Source organism: Vigna umbellata, chromosome 7, assembly GCF_029865625.1.
Source record: "Vigna umbellata cultivar VRB3 chromosome 7, Vumbellata_1.0, whole genome shotgun sequence".
NCBI lineage: Eukaryota > Viridiplantae > Streptophyta > Magnoliopsida > Fabales > Fabaceae > Vigna > Vigna umbellata.
This window is the reverse complement of record NC_142171.1, coordinates 6143580-6164296: the sequence shown is the minus strand read 5'-3', so window position 1 is coordinate 6164296 and position 20717 is coordinate 6143580. Positions and strand designations below refer to the sequence as shown.

The following is a 20717-nucleotide window of genomic DNA, read 5'->3' as shown; positions in this document are numbered from 1 at the left end:
TTAGAGAAATGGTAGAGAACTCTAAAAAAGTAGTTTATAGAGAGATGATACGTTTTAAACTAATGAAACTCGTTTATAACAAAACTATTTATAATAAAACCGTTTAATATTAAAATAATCGAGTCTCACTATGTTTAGACTACCACCACTTCTAAAATACCATTTTCTGGAATTTCACAATTATTATAAATTAAAATTTTCTAGGGACTCACAATATATATATATATATATATATATATATATATATATATATATTAAAAATGATTTTTGTAATTTTTTTATAATTATTTTCTAACATCACTTGTTGTTTTTGATTTTTTATTAATATAAATTATATTATTATTTTATTCTTTAATTTATATAATTATTTTTAAAATTTAATTAATAACTTATAAGAATAAACTTATTAAATTATTTTTTTATATCTTATTTTTTTTAATAATTATAAAAAACGATATTTTTTATTATCATAATAAATATATAACCTTAAAAATTAAAACAGGAAATAAATTTAAACTTGAAAATAAAAAAAATAAAGTCACGGTCTTTGTTTCCCAAGAGAAAAACAGAAAATAAAAATAATTTATAATCACCCTATCATTCATTTTTGATTTATCTTTTCTACGTCTCTTAATAAATTTTGACGATTAGTAGTAAAAACATAAAAAATATCCTGACTTTTTGTCTTGTGTCTGTGACCAACATGGTCTCTAATCATGCCCTTCCATCCCAATTCCAAATACACTAAAGTGGCTGTTGCTCTCTCTTTGCGCTTCACTTCGCTACAATGAAGAACCTCCAATCCGATTTATCCTCCGTCATTCGCCTCAACATCGGTAAACCCTCTTTTCCTTGGTCTCTTAACACAACGCCATTTTCTCACCTTCTGTTTTCCTTCATTTCTCTCTAACACGACGCTATTTTCTCACTCTGTCTCCCTTCATTGATTATATTCGCAGGAGGCAAGAAATTCTGCACCACCACCGACACTCTCACACAGCGCGAGCCCGATTCAATGCTTGCCGCCATGTTTAGTGGCCGCCACACTCTGTGCCAAGATTCTGACAAGGCAATTGCAATTTGTTGTTATTATTAAGTTAGAATGTGTTTAAGGTTCTTAATATTTGGTTAAGATTGGTTTTAGTCCATACGTATTAAAATTGATTGGTTTGGTGTCGAAATGCGGTGGGTTTTGTCCTTGGAGAAGTTCAAATGGAATACAGGATCAGTGATTGAATCTACCGTATTTCAACATGTAGTGATTTAAATCTATTTTGGCTATGATTTAAAGACCCAAGGCGTTTCACCTTGAGGGTGTCCGTTATCCGTGTAATCGATTATTATTACAACTGAATATTATCAGAACATGCTTTTTGTTTGGATGCTGAAATGTTATTTTAACATAAATAGTTTCGTTTGGATGCAACAAAAACATCATCTTTTATTTATGAAAAATAGTATTCATATGAACGAAGCTGAAAATATGAAAACTGTTAGAAAATAATCGTAAACTACTAACTTTTCCAATTCACAAAATCAACTTAATTGTTTTGGAAAAGCAGGGTTTTTACTAAATTACAGCTGAAGTTCCAAACATCCAGTTTATTCTATAAACACAATTTATCCAGTTTATTTACGAATACAATTTTTTTTTTTTTTTTCATAAAATACATCTGAATTCAAGAAGAAAGGTTCCCCATACATACATGCTCTATCACTGTTAAAATTAAAATTCTTCATGTTTGTCTAATTGTGTATCTTATCTTAGTTATGGATTGAATTTGTAACTGGCGATGGATGCAGGGATATGTGTTTGTTGATAGGGATGGTAAACACTTTCGGCACATTCTCAATTGGTTAAGGGATGGTGTGGTGCCTACTCTTGAAGAATATCAGTACTCGGAATTGTTAAGGGAGGCTGAGTACTATCAGCTACTTGTAAGCACTATTATGTTTTATTGGAATGTGATTGCTATCAATTTTTGCTTTTGAAGTTGAAATTTATACCCTTTTAGGCGACTTGGTTTTGAATTACATTTGTGCTTTGAAATTGCAATATTCTGATTGTAATTGTGAATTTAAAACCATGCCAAGTTTTTGTTATAAAAGTGAGAGGGTTAAGGCATCACTGTACTGTTTGTTATCCCAATTATGTTGGCACCACAAAGAACATCATTTATATGTGGCACCACATAATATTAAAAAAAGAGGAAAATACAAAATAAGATAGTGGACAGACCTGCCTGATCCACTATTTTCTAACCTTATAAAAGGGTAAATCAAATCTATCCTTGAAAATCTCAGAACAAATGAAGCTAACAACATTACCCACAAAGTATAACCGTGAGGACTAGTTCCAAACTCAACAAGTTTATCAACACATTGATTACCTTCTTTAAAAATATTTGAAAGGTGAATATACATAATATTACTGTTTACAAAACGATTCATCAATATACTACAAATATTCCAAAACATAATAGAAGTAATGGACGAAGCCTGAATAAGAAGTTGAGAATCGCACTCAATCTAGAGGTATTCCAACCTCTGTAGATAGCAATTTCCATCTCAAGAATCATACCCATCACCTCTGCATATAAGGCACTATCAAGACCAAGATATTAAAAGAAATCACACACAATGGAAGTATGATGATCTCTAAAGGTACTCCCAAAACTAGATATACCTCGAGAACCTTTAGCTCCCCATTAGTATTGCATCCAAACCAATCTAGTTTCGCATTTTTTGTTTTTCTTAATCATACAGTAGAAAATGCTGGAATGATCTTTTCTTCTTAATCCTTGATTAGGTGTTCGTAAAAAAAATCCTCAATTAAGGTCAGATTAAAGCAAAGATTGCATTATTGAGAGCAGGGACTTTAAGACTAGTAGCTTTATGTATAAACCAAAATCTGTTTGATATAAAGTGTGCCACCTTGGCCACCAAATTGTTGTGTGAACTCAGTGTATTCCTATTCTATAAATGGGTTGGTCCAATCTTCAAGCTCATTAAGAGGTGGTCCATGTAAATAGATTCATGGGTGTGCTATCTTCAGTAGAGGCCCAACCTTCATTTATTCTTCTAGCTAATGGCTCTTGTGGTGGGTCCCTTGGTTGTGGATTTTCCATTGTATGATTTTGTACGAGATGCCGAAATAGAGAAATTGACTATAAAGGAAAAGTTGGCGGTCTAATTTGATATGAAGGAGTTAGGAGAACTTGAGTATTTTCTTGGAATATTGGTTGCTTATTCTGAAAAGGGGACTTTTATCTTCAAAAGTAAATATGTACTTGATCTTCTTAAAGAATCAACTAAGTTGGGATGTAAACAACATGTGGTACCAAAACACATTTGAATGATTGGGGAGTAAGTTTATTGGACTAGGTGTGAGGTTGTGTACACAACATGTGGTACCAAAAGCACGTAAAGGAAGACTATATAAAGGGGAATGAGGAAAAATGGTAGAGTGGGGTACGTGATCATTAAGAACAGATGATGGCATCCAATTAATGACATGACATGTCGTAAGGGTAGTATCCCCAAAAATGGTGAGGAAGATGACTACGTAGAAAAAGCTTTTGGGTAGTCTAATAAGATGTTTGATTTTTTCTTTCGCCACTCCAGTTTGTTAAGGACTACAGGACATGTTGTTTGATGAAAGTTATCATTGGATGTTATAAACTAACGAAATTGGTTAGACAAATATTCATGAGCATTGTCCCTACCAAAAACACATGGGTATACCAAATTGATTTTTTATTTATTAGAAAATGTTTGTTATATACAAAACATTTTTGATCAATTCTTCATTAACCAAATCCAAGTGCATCTAGAATAATCATCAATATAGGTAACAAAATATTTAAAACCAAAACAGGTAGTAGTACAAGAAGGACCCCAAATATCATATTGAACAAAAGAAAAAGAAGGCAAAACTCATTTGTTAAGACTGAAGAAAAGATCAATAATTGAACATGTTTTAAACTTGACACCATCTTCTCCAATTTTGTTAGCCCGATATGTCCTAATTGTGCAGGAATCATCATTGGAGATATTGTTGATGTACATTCCAATGGTATTGGATGGAGATAGTATAGAATGACTCACATTTGAGGATAATATAACAATACTTTTATTGAGTGTGAGGATAATATCATGGGATTGGGTCAATGGGGTCATAGACAATAATTTGAAAGGGAAAAATTAGGGACGTAACAAAGGGTGAAACAGTAGGGGATAAGAGGGGTTGGGTACTACCAAAGCTGCAAGCTCGTTTTTGTGAACCACTAATAATAGTTCTTAAAGGCAAATTGACAACATTAGTAAAAAAGGAGAAAAGAAGAACGATCACTAGATATGTAATTAGTTGCATGAGTTAATAACCTAGGGAACAAGAAAGGGAGATTGAGAGAGACAAGTAGATGGATTACCAGTGTGTGTCATCGCAGCAATGCTACTTACGGATTAGAGTGTCACACACCATTTGATAAAGTCTTCAAATGTTGTTGGAGATGGATCATTTTGGTGATTCAGTAATTGATGCCTGGCAAATATTGTGTGGATGAGGGGGTTGCCCATGCAGCTTTCAACACCTACTAATTGTAGAGATGGCAATGTTCACATTTTGGACAATTTTTAGAATTACTGGTGCAATAGCATCTTTAATTATTACTCTTTCATGTAAAGGTAGTGTTTTCTCCTGCAGATGAAATTTGTGTATTGATGTTTATCTCTTAGGAAATTTAGAGGAGTGTAGATGATATCAAGGAGATAGTAAGATTCACTAGTGATCCCAAAATCTGATCATGGGTACAACATACTCATGGCAAACTGTATAGGCCCAAGTTCTAAAAGAACGTAATGTACTTCTCAAGTTCCTTCTTCACATTTGCAGATGGTGGAAGGAGCTCATTAAAATCATATAAACAACATGAAGCCACCCAAAATAAGTAGACATAGAACCCTCAATGTTTTGTAGCAACAAGTGTTAAGAGATTTTGACACACCGTAGAAATGTTATGGGTCATTGGTATATAGAGCACATGCCTACACGTCTCATGAAGATGGGAAATAGGTTGGAGTGAGTTATTAGACTCGTCCATCTTCTCAATACTAACATGGATAGAAAAGATGAGAGAATTTGTTTTAGAGGTTGATGTGGTATTGGAATACATTTTTTTTGGAATGTTTGAGGAGAAAAAGCAAATAAAAAACTTAAGGAGAGGGCATTGGAACAGTGACAGCATACCTGGGAGGAAAGATTCACAAAATAAAAAATGCCCAAGAGATGGTGGGTCTATTGGCACCAACAATATTTTGAAAAGGGCTTTATATACCATGTTAAACTGTAGGGAAGACAGAAACATTAAGCTGAAACAATACATTTTTCAGATATTACGAATGCTTTAATTATATCGAGATAAAGGAATCAATATAATAAATTGAGAAAATTTATCATCATCTGATAACGAATCTATGATACAGAAATAAATAATAAAGTTCCTAATAATACATATACAATGTAGATATTCCCAATTGTGTGGGATCAACTCATTATTCTTATAATTATAGCAATATTTCTGATTATATAAGATCAACACTTATTTCTGTAATTGAAACAAATGAAACAATTCTTTATTTCCTTATATTCTTTAAGAGTGTGTGTGTGATTCTATATGTCAAACTTGAAATCTGTCATATTCAACACTTATTTCATTAATTGAAACAAATGAAATAATTCTTTATTTCCTTATATTGTTTAAGAGAGTGTGTGTGTTTCTATATGTCAAACTTGAAATCTGTCATATTCCTTCTGCCTAGATTACTCACAATTACTTTACGAAATGGAAAAGGAACTGAAACTTCAGACCTTTTTAAAACCCTATAACCTGTGATCACTTGGTAAACCTCAGGGGCTTATAGATGGAATACATGCTGTCCTCAATGAAAAGAAGGAAGTTGATGAGTTCCATACAGAGTTGACACGTACAGACATCATCAAGTGTATACAATCTGAGAAAGTAAGGTTTCGAGGGGTTAATCTTTCTGGACTTGACCTCTCTAAACTGGTAATTTCTTGGACCTAGAAATGTTTTTTAGCAGTATCTTAGTTTACTTATAAAGTAGTTGTTGTTTCTGGATAATATGTCTGGTATCTTGATACTATCTTTGTCATATTATTATGAATTTTCAGGATTTATCATATGTGGATTTCAGCTATGCTTGTCTTAAAAATGTGTTCTTTTCACGTACAAACCTTCAATGTGCAAAGTTTCGAGTAAGTATGGTTCTATCCAGAATCACAATACTTGGGTATTATTAATTTAGAAAGTAGATCCGGCCTATTTGGACATTGCATATTAGATCTGAAATAAAATCCCTTTTCATTGACTTCTAAAGTTTTCTTTGGTTTGCTTGAGGACAATAAAATCCCACTTTAAATGACTAAACCAATAATACCCATATTTAACTTCGCAATATAAATGATATAAATGATGTACAGTACAACATTGGGCAAAAAATTGTTTTGCTATCATTATCACCACATATTTTTTTGATAACTTTTTAAAACTTGTGACACTACATGCTTATATTGTTTAGTTAGAAAAATGTATATTTTGGCTATATTATTAATTACTTCAGCATATAAATTTAATTTTAATTTAAAATATTAAATATAGTAAAACTAGGTATATGATTAATTTCCCTTGTGTCTAAAACATGCTTAGGGTAATATATTTATAATGAAAAATGATACAAGTATATATGGCAACCAAACATAAATATGGTAAATAGAAGATATTGTTAAAAACCAATATCAACAATATCTACCAATATCAAACAATGTCAAAAGTCATGTTTGCCTAATTAACATAAAATGCAAAATATCTAACAATAAATATTTCCTGTGTGTATTTAATTTCATAGGATGTTGATGCCGAGGCCTCCATTTTTCACAATGCAACTTTGCGTGAGTAAGTTACTCGGAAAACTCTACATTCAATTGTACACATACTTGCAGGCCTCTAAATTTCTTATTCTTGCCTAGGGAAGATGTGAATTTACTGGGGCAAACCTTCGTGGTGCTTTATTAGCTGGTGCATGCCTTCAGAGTGCAAATCTACAAGGTGTTGAAGTATTTTATTTTCATGTACTTTGTAGTATTTATCAATTCTCACATCTGAAACCAATACGAGTGTTACTACCAATACACACAACAACACAACCAAGCCTTTTTGCACTATGTGGAGTGGGCTACATTGATCAACCCATGGGGCTATATCAAAACATCACAATATCGTCAGAACCATATTATGTCCCCAACTTTCATTAATAACTGTCATGTCATAGAGTATCACTAATCTTATAGCTTTGTAGTAGAGTTTCCTTTCATGATTTTAATTTGCAATGACAAATTTTGATACTTCTTTTCTATTCATCAAGTTAACTTAAATCCTATACGAATTGATTCCAAGATACCCCACAGTGCAATTTGTGGTAATATGTAATTCCCTATTTTTTATACCTAGCATATTGTTGTTGATAGGTATTTAGACCTATAACAAAATAAGCTTTAGAAACTGTAGATCTTTATTCTAACAGTACACCAGGTTTCCTCCAATGTGGGAAAAACCAAGCACATACAACTTCTGGGTATTCGAGAGAACCAAACTCTGCACTCCTTCTATTCTTTTCAAAATTTACAAACCTGCCAAAAACCACCTCCTAAAGAGACTTTAATAATAGTCTAACACTACAAAACTTACACAGACAATTATAGTTATAACTGTCTATCCCTTTTATTTCTTCTAACATAAACGTTTCCCTTGAACCTATCAATATCCCTCCATGAAGTTCCACCTTGTCCTCAAGGTGAAAAGCAGTAAACTTTGTATTGATGGCAGGAGTAGCTTCCCAGTTGTTTTCAATGGGTAGGTGTTTTCAACTGTATTAACTACCTTCTTTTTTCCTTATTTTGTAAACTGTATCAAACCTATCAACACCCCCTCCACGAAGATGCACCTTATCCTCAAGGTGAAAGTCTGGAAATTCTTTATGAATATATACAACATATTCCCCTAACTCCTGAATTTCCTCTTCTGAAATAAGCAACATATGGAGCTGTTTATTTTTACAGGTATGATTAGGCCCAAACTTCTCATCACACCTGAAGCATAAGCCCTTTTTTATCTTGCAATTCTTTTTAGGACAATTTTCTAAACAGTGGCCATGCTTATTGAGTCCCATTAGGAGAACTATTAATGGTGCTCATACAACCATTGTTCTCTCCACTTTCTCTGTTAGAGTTGGTATAACCCACTGAATTTCTCCTATCATTTGAGTAACTGCGAGTAGGTGGCAATTGTCTGTAGGTGTTACTTTGAAGCTACATAGTGAGAGATTACCCCGTGGTGATGACTCTAACCTTTTCTTCCACCATTTGAGCCTTCATCATTAACTCAACAAGATTCTTTGGGTCGTATAGTTTGACCTCTGCGTTTATTTCTTCCTTCAGCCCATTCAAGAAGATGCCCACCATATAATCTTGTTGCATTCCTTTCATGAACCCCGCATATTGTTCAAGTTATTCTATATATTCCCCTACTTGTCTAGTTTGGCGTAGCCTAATCAATATTTCGAACGGGTTTTGCAACATTGTTGGCTGAAACCTTCGAACCACTGCATCTTTGAAGGCTTCCCATGTAGGATGCGAATTGCAGGTTTACCATTGAAACCAATTCAAAGCTTTCCCTTCCAAAGCAACCATCACAGCCTGCATTCTCTCCTCCTCACAGACTTCCTTCAAACGGAAATACTGCTCCAGCCTATTGGTCTAGCTATAAGCTTCGTCTCCTATAAACACAAGAATGTCCAACTTCCTCCATTTGGCAAAAACCCCAAAAGATCCTCCTCCTTCATGATGTCGGCTGTCGTCATGTCCTCCCCTGGCAACAAAATCTTGGGCCTCTCTATGCTGATCAAACGATGCCAATCGTTCAACCACCCCCTCAGTTCTTGAATCATCTCTTCTAACTGTTGGAACCATCGGTTATTCTCATGTTCTTGGTCTTGGACGATCTTCGCCAACCCATCCTATCTTGCCTCCATTCTTGTGTTGACCATAACCTTCAATGTGCCCCCACTTCACTAGGAAAGAGGTTTTGTATACAAATGATAGGTATTCAGACCTCTAACGAAATAAGCTTTAGAAACTGCAGATCTTTATTCTAACTGTACACCAAGTTTCCTCCAATGTGGGAAAAACCAAACACATACAACTTCTGGTTATTTGAGAGAACCAAACTCTTCACTCCTATTCTTTTTCAGAATTTACAAAAACAATGAAAAACTGCCAAAAACCACCTCCTAAAAAAACTTTTATAATAGTCTGACACAATAAAACCTACACATAGATAGTTAATTGTCTGTCCCTTTTATTTCTTCTTTTATTTCTTCTAACATAAATGTTTCCCTTGTAGCTATCAGTTTTCGTGTGTACAAGATGGCTAACTTTCTTATAAAAGCTGCAGTCTTTATATTCCACCTACTCCCACCAAAAGCCCTTTGTTTCCTGCAGTGCATTCTTATAAATTTTGCTTCATTGGGCTTCAATTGCCCCAGCTAAGCTTTTAGATCAGGCTTGTAGTGCTTGGTCTGACATTTCTCCAGCATTGCCAACACGTCTGTCTTCCTGATTACAGCTACACAAAGCTGTGCTTCCATAATCTGGAATGGGATTCGAACCCATTCCCTTTTAGACAGTAGCTGAAACTGGTTTAAACGATGCCCGCATTCTCATTGGCTCCCATGTGCATTGTGTTTCCACCAACAAGCTTGTTCAGACTTTGGCCCAGAATGGGTCTCTCCTCTAATGCCCAATAGTTGGCATCTTCACTGGCTTTCAATCATTTACAGAGTTCTTGTTTGTTGTTCTCTCCATTGTGCACCGCTGTTCTCTCCGTTGTGCACCGTTGTTCTCTTCGTTGTGCACCACTGCTCTCCGCCGTCGACCAGCGCTAGCCACCGTCTGCCGCCGGCCACAGTTGCACTTTCGTTCGATGACCAGTGGATTTGGACCGCCTCCTTGAGCGACGGCCAACCTCGCCAGAGTCAGGACCAAACTCTGCTCAACGCGCCTCCACGCGCCGCCTTTCTTTAGCTGGTCTCGGGTGCGTGTTTGTCACGAGCCGCCTTCTCGGCGTTGGCATCAAATCGCGCCGCTGCCGGTCGTCTCGCCGGAGCTTCCTCTCTCTGTTCTGACCCTCCATAGCAGCCATTGTTGTCATCTTCGTTGTCTTCACAATATCTCCGTCTTCTCGCCGCACGCTTCCACATTGCCAAACCTCCCTCTCGTTTTTGTGTTCTGGTTTGGTGCATCTAGTTACTGCATTATGGTTTCTGTCACCACCAATGGGTTCTTCTTCCCTTTATTGTGCGGCACTGATTGGTCCTTCTTATCGTCATCTCTACCGCTTGTGCCGCCGAATGCACTAACACCTGTGACCAAGACCCGTTTCCATCATCTTCTTTCGTCTCCATTATGAAGGGTTCTCTACCTCCACCAATGGGTTTGCCCACACGTTTCATGACCAGGACCTTTCCTCCCCCTATCACCAATGGGTTCAAACTTCGTTTCTGTTTCTCAAGCAACAATGCTTCGTTCCGCTGCTACCACAGTCGACGCAGTCAGTCGTCGGCGCAGTCAGTCGCCGTCGGCGCAGTCAGTTGTTGTAACCTCTGCTATTTGTTGCTGCCTCAATAAGCTACCGCATTTTCTTTGGTCAAGATTAAGAGTGCCTCGTGAAGTACACTAGCCGTCGTTCTCGCTGTTTGCCGTGGGGGAAATATTTTTCAGCCCCTGCAGAGAACTTTCTTCTTGGGCTAGAGTTTAGCCCGTACTTCTTGTGATACATTGTTAAGTATCGTCATTTAGGAGTAGTCCAGCAGAAAACTTTGGATTTCCAACCTGTCTTTGGCCTTTTGATGCCATCATAAGTCCCAATCTTTGGTGTTTTTGGTTTCTGCCAATGGTTTGTTATAATAGCTCACTGAGAGTTGTTCTTTGAGACCGCCTGCTGAGTTGACTCTTCCGAAGTTATGGTATTCAGATTTGTCCCTCGTACGGATCAGTTCTCACCAGTTCTTCCACCTTCACGTTCTGCCGTTCAGTCGTGAGGAGGAGAAAGTTCCATCCGCTGCAGGGTAGTGTAGTCCCTGCAGGTCTGTTGCTGTTAGCCTCTGCAGGACAGTTGTTTCCTAAAGGCCTCCCTTATGTTCAGGGCAATTAAGTCCCTAAAGGTTTGTTGCTACTCAGGGCAGTGAAGTCCCTGAAAGTTTGTTGCTGTTTAGGGTGGTTAAGTCCCTACAGGGTTGTGACTGTTAGCCTTTGAAGGTCTCTCATATGTTACTCATGGAAATCAAGTTCTTGAAGCTTTGTTGCTGTTCGCCACTATTGATGGCAATCTAGTCCCTACAGTTTGTTGCGATTCACCACTACAGACCTTCATCCATTCTTGCAGTTTGCTGTTGCAAGTCATCATCCATTGTTAATGGAAATCTCTCTTGTCCATTGTTGTCAGTTCGCTCTTGTCCATTGCTGTCCAAGTTGAAGTTTCATGGTGCAAGTTCACGGTTGTCCATTGTTGTCCATTATTCTCCATATGATGCTGAGGAGTCTCTTGGGATACATTTGTTTGTGTGTGCAATTTGGTTTATTGACATTATCTCTGATTGAGTTTGTCTATTCCAAGCTTGGTTCATACAATCTTGTATGATCCAGCTTGAGGGGGAGTGTTGTAATTTGAGATAATATCTTTAGAATCTTTCTAATTAGAGGAAATAGATATATAATCTTTTATTTTATTTTACTTTCCTAGTTTCCCTATTTCCCTTTTTAGGATAATTAGATTATTATAAATAGAGAGTATTAGAATGTATTTTTCATGATTGAGAATAATAAATCAGTCTTATTTTCAACTCTCTATTACTGGGAATACTCAAATTTTTGGGTATTTTGATGCTGATTGGATAGGTTCTCTTATGGACAAAAGCTCTCCAAAAACAAAATGTGTTTTCATTAGAGGAAATATTATTTCTAGGAAAAACAAGAAACAATCGTTGTGTGCTGTATCTAGGACTCTAAATATGGTCTTTCTTATTCTTTTCTCTTCCTTATCATTTGTTCTATCTAAACTACCAATGTCATTATAAATATGAGAACCAAAGGAAGGGGAATTAAGCTCGTCTTTTCCTTTTCATCTTGATTGTCGTCTTCTTTTCCTTTCTTTCCCTTTAAGTGTTATAAAAAATTTATGCCAGATATTTGGGTTTGAAAAGGCCTATCTACACCTAATTACTAATTACACTTCAAAAGAAATAAAACCTTACAAATTATTAGTCTATCAAATACAAAATAAGAAAGAAAGAGAAATATTTTGTTGATTTAGAACTTCTTGTCTTGACATACTTATTGTAAATCTTCTAGGTATGGCGTGTTCTAGCTCATTATCTTCATTTAATGCTCGCATCAAAGCCTGAATCAATCCTGCCAAAACTATTTTATAATCTTTGTTTAAGTTGTATCTTTAGTCAATATGGGACTAAGCTACCACTGTCCTTGAGGCTACAATCATGGAAGCATCAATTAAGGTGGGCTAGGTTGTTGCAATTAAAATAGTTTTCAATACTCTCCCTCACACCTATCCACCAAGAGAATAGCAAATGTAGGTGGCCAAAAATAAATCAAAGATAAACTCTGATATCTTTGTATAATTTAGGTTAAGAATCAAACAAAATCCCATAAAATCAACTTAGAAGGTAAGAACTGTCAAACTTTATAAACTCTACTTAAGTTATATCTCCAGTCGATGTGGAACTAAGCCACCACCTAAGGCTGCAATTATGGCATCCTCCAACAAGGCTTCCAATAAAGTGAGTTAGGTGTAACACAATTTAGGTGACTTTCCAACATATATTGCTTTATATTTTTTACGCTTCACCATATTTCAATTTGGATTACTTTATGCTCTTGGTTACACAAACGTAATCAGAATTGCAAAATGCATTTGCCTGCATTGATATATCAAACAATATACTTGGAACTGAAGTTTGTTTGAAACTTCTATTTTGCAGATGCTTGCTTAGTAGATTCTAGCTTATGTGGTGCAGATTTGCGTACAGCACATCTACAGGTTCACCAACTTTAATTTTTACTTGTCTAATCAATTATTAATTTGTTTGTCATCTAAATTCTTCTTTCTATAAAGCTTTTATATTTTGGGCCGATCATTGTAACTTGTAAGTTATACGTGAGGTTCATCTGAGTATATCTTTTTTTTAAAATAATAAACATATTCCTTGTGTGTTTTGTTTTGTTCTTTTATCTAGAAGAGGAACAACTTTGTTGAGATATATTGTGAAGTGACAAAAATAATCTGTGCCTAATACAACAGAGGAGCATGTATGTATATAAGTATCTCAAAGGCAAAGAAGATACAAAGAATGGGCCAAGGCATATATATATATATATATATATATATATATATATATATATAGTTACATTTGATACTCCCCTCAAGCTAGTACATATAAATCATATGAACAAAACTTGTTACAAATATAGTAAATTTTAGGACCCACAATTATTTAGTGAAGATATATGCTAACTGATAATTAGAGTTAACAAATTGAGTGTTTTTTTTATCATCAAACAAATTGAGTGGTGATGTCTTCAAATGCAATCTTTCTCGGATAAAGTGACAGTCTACCTCAATATATTTAGTCCTTTGGTGAAATATTGGGTTTGATGAAATATCTAGGGTAGCTTGGTTATCATAGATAAGAGTTGTTTGTGTGAACCCCCGGAATCTCAATTCTTTAAGCAACTATTTGAGCCAAACAAGCTCACAAGTGGCAAATACCGTAACTTATATTTTGCTTGTGTTGGATCTTGCTACTACAGTCTTATTCTTTCTTTTCCAGGATATCTAATTGTCCCCAATAATGACACTATTTGGAAGGGATCTCCTCAGGAGAACAAGTCCAATTGACATCTAAATAACCCACGAGTATGATTATTGTGACCATATAACAAACCTTTTCTAGGGGCCTAATATACACTAGAATGTGAATAATTGCATTCCAATGTTTTGTACATGAAGAATTTAGAAACTCGTACAATGGAAATGTCCGGACAAGTAATTGTGAGATAGTTTAATTTTCCAACTAGTTTTCTATATTATTTAGGACCAGGAAGTGGCTCCCCTGGACTAGGTATAAGTTGGATCTATGGTAAGTCAATGAGCTTGGAATTCATTAGTCCAATTTCCTATGAAGCATCCAATGCATACTTCCTTTGAGAAAGGACAATTTTATTGTTAGACTGTGCTAGTTGAATACGTAAGAAATATGACTTTGCCAATGTCTTTTGTTTGAAATTGATGACACAAGTGTTGTTTTATCTGTAAGACACCATGTTAGAGAATGGAGGGTCTATGAGAGAAGAAAGGGAAAACAGAGGACTTAACTGCTAGTCAGTTAAGTTGGTTTGGGAAAGAGGCCTATATAAGGACCTCTTTGTTGTATCAGTTAGGTGGTTAGACATTTGTTGATTTGTTGACCGGTCATAGCACCTGGTGAAGGAGGTTAAGCTTCTGGACTATTCTGTATTCTTGTTTCTTTCTTGTGAATACACACCCATTATTCATCCCATACTATGTGGTGTTTGTTTCTGTGAGCGTAAGAGTGTGAGTGAGTTAGATTTCTTACCTGAATCTCTAACACCATGATGATCACTACATATAAGAACAATGTCATCAACATGCACTACTAAGTGGGTACATCCAATGGTTGTTTGACAATATAACACCGAATGATCAGCCTCACATTAATCATAACAAGTTGTTGGACCGTTTCACATAGTCTACCAAACCATGTGTTAGGACATTGCTTGATATCATATAAAGATTTTTGGATTCAGATGACTCCTCCTAGACAACAAAACCAAGAGGTTGCTTCATATAAATTTCTTCCAACAAATCGTCGTGAAGGAAGACATTCTTGACATTTGACTGATATATAGCCCAACCTGCCATGGCAAGGAATGATTGGACAGAAGCTGTCTTAGCAACGTAGAGAAGGTTTCACCTAGTCTAATTTGAATATATGAGTGTAACCTTTGACTATCAAGCGAGTTTTGATTTGATCAATAGTGCCATCAAAACCAACTTTGATAGAAAAGATTCACCATGAACCAACAACTAACTAAATATTCTATTTTAATTCTTACTATTTCCTTTTTTCTTTTTTCACTTTGTTTATTTTCTATTTTCATTCCCTCTATTTCTCTCTTCAAAATCAGAAGGGCATTTATGAAAAAAATTTGTAGGGCATTTATGAAAACATTCATCGTATTTTGTAGAAACTATGGATTGGAATGAATCTGTAACTTTATATCCTAATATTGTCATGCATGCCCAAAAGTCAAAATGTATGAATTATTATTTATACTCACATAGACAATTGTATTCAGTGATGGCTAATTTAGATGAGGAATCTTTAGGATTTCTGAGTTTTGAAAAAAAAAAGGAAATTTTTATAAATCAAGTTAGTGATGGACTAAGCTTAATTGTGGTGTGAAATTTATTCTGTAAGTACTCTCTTTAGTTGTCAAGTTGGAGTGGCAAATGGTAGTTTTCGTTATAATATATTTTAAAACATGGATAATTTTGATTTTTAGAGATGGGTTGTATCTCGAATCTTGAGAAAAGTAGCCTTAATGTCGTGTCTTGATTAAAAGTATGTGATAATTATTAATGAATGTCTTTTTAACTTATCAGAATGCAGATCTTACCAATGCCAATCTAGAGGGAGCCGTTTTGGAAGGAGCTAACTTGAAGGTAAAATGCACTGGAACTGTATGAGCATGTATAATAGGGTCAAAGATGTTTTACATACCATAAAAAGAAAAGGTATAGGTAATTTATCCACTATTTTTTCAAAAACATGAGTGTAGCCTAACCAAAGCTAATCTAGAGGGTATGAGCCTATACTAATGATGGACTTGTCTAAGGTCCAAATAAATGCCTTTTAGTTTCTTATCAATACTAAAAAATCATCACGCAGACTGAGAATAATCCCCCTTTCATTTGGTTAAGCTCTCCATATATTCCCATTTTCTCTCACCCCCTTTTGGCCTCCACTTTATGATTTTTGTATAAGTTTCCTCACTCATGACACAACCACTGAAAACATGACTTACGGGCCTAACATAGACCCTTATGTTCAATAAAAGTACATTTTCTTTTTAAATTTAAATATCTCCACCACTTTATCGCTTAACATAAGACTTGAGAATGAAATACGAGAAAGAATGCCTAAAGGATTGATTCATATCCTAACTAATTCATGTATGTTGTAAGGGCTCCAATGTCAAAGATACAAAGAGAAAACCTGAAAACGCTACACCCAGGTGACAAATAAGTTAAAATATTCGAACAAAATAGAAAGAGGAATTTCGTTATCTAAGGCCGAAGATGATATACTATTAATGAGATAACTTAACCCACAAAACTTTGAGAAACCTCACCATGGATTAAAAGTGTGAATTGTAAGCAGATTATCTCCGTGCATAGTCATTTTGTTTCTGTTGGATTTTCTTGTATCCCTCTGATCAGGTATAAACATCAATACCAGTTTAGTTATTTCCTAAATTTGATACCTTGCTTCCTATAAATTTGTCAGTTTAATTTACTACTGATTTTCTTTTCATTTTCTCTTTTCAATTAAGTTTATGGCTGGGTGAAATAAAATTTTAATCTTATTTTGGCCTACTTTGAAATCAATTCCCTATTTTTCTTAGGGGGCAAAACTGAACAACGCCAACTTGAAGGGTGCAAACCTTCAACGAGCTTATCTTAGTCATCTTAATCTTCGATATACGGTATGTATTTTAGTTGTATTTTTCATAGTTCATATGAGTTTCTTTACTAATTATGATATTATAGATTGGCTAATCAATATTTTCCATTAACTAATTCATGTGTTATGGCCTGGCATTGGTCGTTTGAAAATTTAATGTCAAGTCCAGTGATATGAATGGGAGTGGGGAATGTTTGTGGTATATTATGCTGCGCTGCTGTTGCCAATAATTGATGGATGTCTTTACAATGTAGACAATTGATTTTGAAAATGTAGTTGGAATGGAACTGAACTGAGCACAAGCATTCAGTTCAAGTTGGTTTGCTGCTATGTTATTCAAGTGTGTTCCACACTAACCATTCTTGTTGATCAGTGGACACATGGCTGAACCAGAGTTTATTTACTAAGTACAGGAAACTGAATCACAGATCACGAAAAATTCTATATGATCTGTTGTTTCCAATATAAAACTAATAACTGAATCCACAAATGACAAACGTTGCAACGGAATAAATGCCATGCGAGATCAGATTTGAGGTTTTCAAATTCCCATTGTTTTAATGCTTCTTTAGTTGGCTCCCTGTATTTAGAATGGGTGGAAAATTATGGCGAGTATATTTTTCTGTTCTAAGTGCGATAAACTAACACATTTCTTCGTTCCTTTTTATGTCACTCAGCACTTGGAAGGTGCGAGGCTTGATGGTGCCAATACTGTTGGAGTAATCAGATAATATTTGTGCCGGAAATTAAAAAAATTGGAATTTGTAATATGGCTATAAAATGTCAGTACTAGATGACTGAACTTGGGAATTTGAAAGTTATCTCGTGTATGAGCGTCAGTATAAGTGCTTCTGGTAAAGTGATATTTTAGTTGGGTCGGCTGATATTGTGAGATAAAGTTGTTTATGTTGTTCTTGTTCATATTTTGTGTTGATTCTGGTTTTTTGGCTTTTCTTATGTACCAAGAATATTACTAATTTGTTATGTGAACTATGTTGTGTACAGCGCATGGCTGATAAAAAGTTCGTATTTATGAATCATGATTATCTTGTATGACTGATAAGTTTCCTTTTGGGTAATTTTTTCGATTGGATTACGTTATCAGAGATTATTGTATTTTACAATAAAATGAGAATACTTTTGCAGAGTAAAGGAGGAATAAATTTGAACTCAAATATATTGTTGATCTTTGAATATACTTCTATATTGTCTTTGGTCTTTAAAAACTGTTTTTAATTTGTTTTTCTTTTTGATATATCATTTTGAAAATATTTTATAGCACAAAAGGAAAATTATTTACATACTACATAGATTAGAACAAAACATGTTAGAGGAAAGGAATTTTCTAGAGATTAAATGTAGCATCGGATTATATTTTTGAAATAAATACATATTTAAATCATAGCATTATTGCTTACAATTTGTTTGTTAATTTTTATTCTTTTAAGTCTATCTTTCACAAATGAATTTGCTAAACTATTTAAAACTTTCTTTACCGTTCAAAATATTATATGTTACATTAAACCAATTGAATACTCTCAAACGATAGTCTCATCATATAAAATACTTCTCATATTATTAAATTATATATTATTATGTTCTCTAAATTTTTTCAGTTCTTTTTTCAAATTCATCAATGATCTGACAGGGAATGCATTGAATTTTTAAAGATATTAACTTTTTTTTTTCTCAAAATAAATAAAAGTTAACTTTAAATACTTCAAAGATTTAGTTGCAAAAAATGTTATTTGTAGTGTTCTTTTCATCTTTCATAACATGTGATATAAATTCACTTCGAATATAGGTAAGAGAGAAACATAGGCTAAATCCATAATGTTATGGGACACATACGGGTTATGAGTTTACCAATAGAAAAATACAAAAGAGAGGGTCTAAGTTGTTACATCTTAAACTTCCTTTGACGTATATAAATAAATCATATATTCTAAGTTAGTTACAAAAAATCAATTTTAGGTTTTCTGAATAATTTAATAAAAACCTATTTTTTTATCTCATACTCTATCAACTAAATTATAACAAATCTTAATTAAATTACTTTCTTAAAGTATAAATTCTAATTAAGAATTCAATATTAAAATGAGTTACCATTTTTTGATAACTCCTAAAGTATATTTAATAAACTAAATTATAACAAATCTTAATTAAAATATATTTTTAATTATAAATCTTAATTAAAAATTCAATATTCTTTCCTTAAATGCAATCCTCAACAGATTAATATGTGTTTCGATTACGTAGGGTCGATGGATGGTCGTCCTGTCCTTGCTTGCTCTGTATTCGATCGGTGTTTGACCTGCAGAAGACACTCTAACACTCAAGTCAGATTTGTTTTTTCAAGAAAGTCTTAATGAATTGAATTATGTTCAAAAATATCTTTACCTCCATATCAAACTTATATTTATAGAATTTATGATAATCAAACCTATTAATTGATCATTATTGACCGTTAATGTACCAGCTAATCGTCCATTAATGATCGTTACACTATTCATTAGTCTTTAACTATCTTTAACGGTTGTCTGCCTCTTACCCTATCGGTTGACAGTTCATTTAATCGTGTACACCATATTGTACACAGGCCCCAAGTCCCGAACGACTGAGGAATTTTATTATTTTTCAATATTTTGACATATTTCGTATGTAACAAGTATTTATAAATCTTCAAGTCACTTTTTCTCTAAACATACCTTTAATTACATTTTTCTTTTTTACATTTTGTTGATTGAAGTTAGCAATGGGATATTTTATTTTAGTGAAATGTGAAATATATCTACAATTGTATTAATTTTAATATTCTATTGAGGTCTTGTAGTTATATTTTTTAATTTCACATTATTTATTTTCCCTAATTCTTAATTTTTCTATTATTTGAAATTTTTTGTTTCTTTTGAAAGAATTTTGAGTATCTCTCAACAATTTAACTAACTTAATATCTCGTTACTTTTCTTTGATCTTCAAGTTATTTTTTCTCTTATCATACTTTTAATTATATATTTTTTGTGTAACTTGATTTAATGATATATCAAACCATTTCTATGGCGTATAATTGATCAGTTTTAGAAAGATTCAATATAGATTGAAGCTCAAAAAATAAAAAATCTACGTTTAAATTCTAGTTATTATTACCTTTTAAATTTTAAAAAATAATTTTAACTTTATCAATTTTATTTCATTTGGTTTTTTTTTTCATGTGTTGCCTTCATTAATTTTCAGATAAAACGAGTACTGGATATCAAGATTTACAAGAGTGAGCTTCACACTCTTCACAACAACTACTTTCTTGAAGGTATTTGGAACTTGTGTTAATTAATATTTGGAACCTACACTAATGCGTTTTATTTTAAACTTTATTTAATTTAGTACCACTTTGATGACACAAATTGAATTAAAGGTACTAGTATTCAACATTAAATGGACTTTATCAATTCCAATCTATTACTAACATTTTTTTTTCTTTATCAGAAAGTTAGCATGAACTAAGAGTTGACTAAGCAAACACCATTTCTAAGTTAGCATTAGTTTAAAAGATATACACATTTTACGTAATATAAAATGAAATGTAAAAATAATATTACACTTTCCACTTTTTTCTTTTTGAAAAATATTTACATTACTTTAAAATTAGTTTAACCGATTCTAACGCTAAAAAACTCTCACCAATATCCCTAGAAAACTAACACAAATGAACAAAAGTCAATACTAATATTTGATTAACGTCTTCCTTGCGTCAGTCAAAAACCTACATTTGACAACAAGACGAATAAGTCCTCAAGGATAGT

At 33.8% G+C, this 20717-nt stretch overlaps 1 protein-coding gene across 1 annotated transcript; it reads left to right on the top strand.

The window, feature by feature from the left end:
• Positions 1–676: 676 nt before the first annotated feature.
• Positions 677–17955, top strand: LOC124839722 (FH protein interacting protein FIP2). The gene is made up of 11 exons (XM_088094562.1): positions 677–836; positions 960–1069; positions 1804–1938; positions 5913–6068; positions 6194–6277; positions 6928–6974; positions 7054–7127; positions 13132–13190; positions 15837–15896; positions 16859–16939; positions 17595–17955. Exons 1-11 carry the CDS (start codon positions 788–790, stop codon positions 17646–17648), a joined length of 909 nt encoding a protein of 302 aa, XP_087950688.1. The 5' UTR covers positions 677–787; the 3' UTR covers positions 17649–17955.
• The last annotated feature ends 2762 nt before the right edge of the window (positions 17956–20717 follow it).

Excerpts from the sequence above, each read along its gene's own strand:
- LOC124839722 (XM_088094562.1), top strand. The coding sequence starts at position 788 with ATGAAGAACCTCCAATCCGATTTATCCTCCGTCATTCGCCTCAACATC. Across the intron at positions 837-959 it reads CGTCATTCGCCTCAACATCG|GAGGCAAGAAATTCTGCACC; the intron begins GTAAACCCTCTT and ends TTATATTCGCAG. Across the intron at positions 1,939-5,912 it reads CTGAGTACTATCAGCTACTT|GGGCTTATAGATGGAATACA; the intron begins GTAAGCACTATT and ends GGTAAACCTCAG.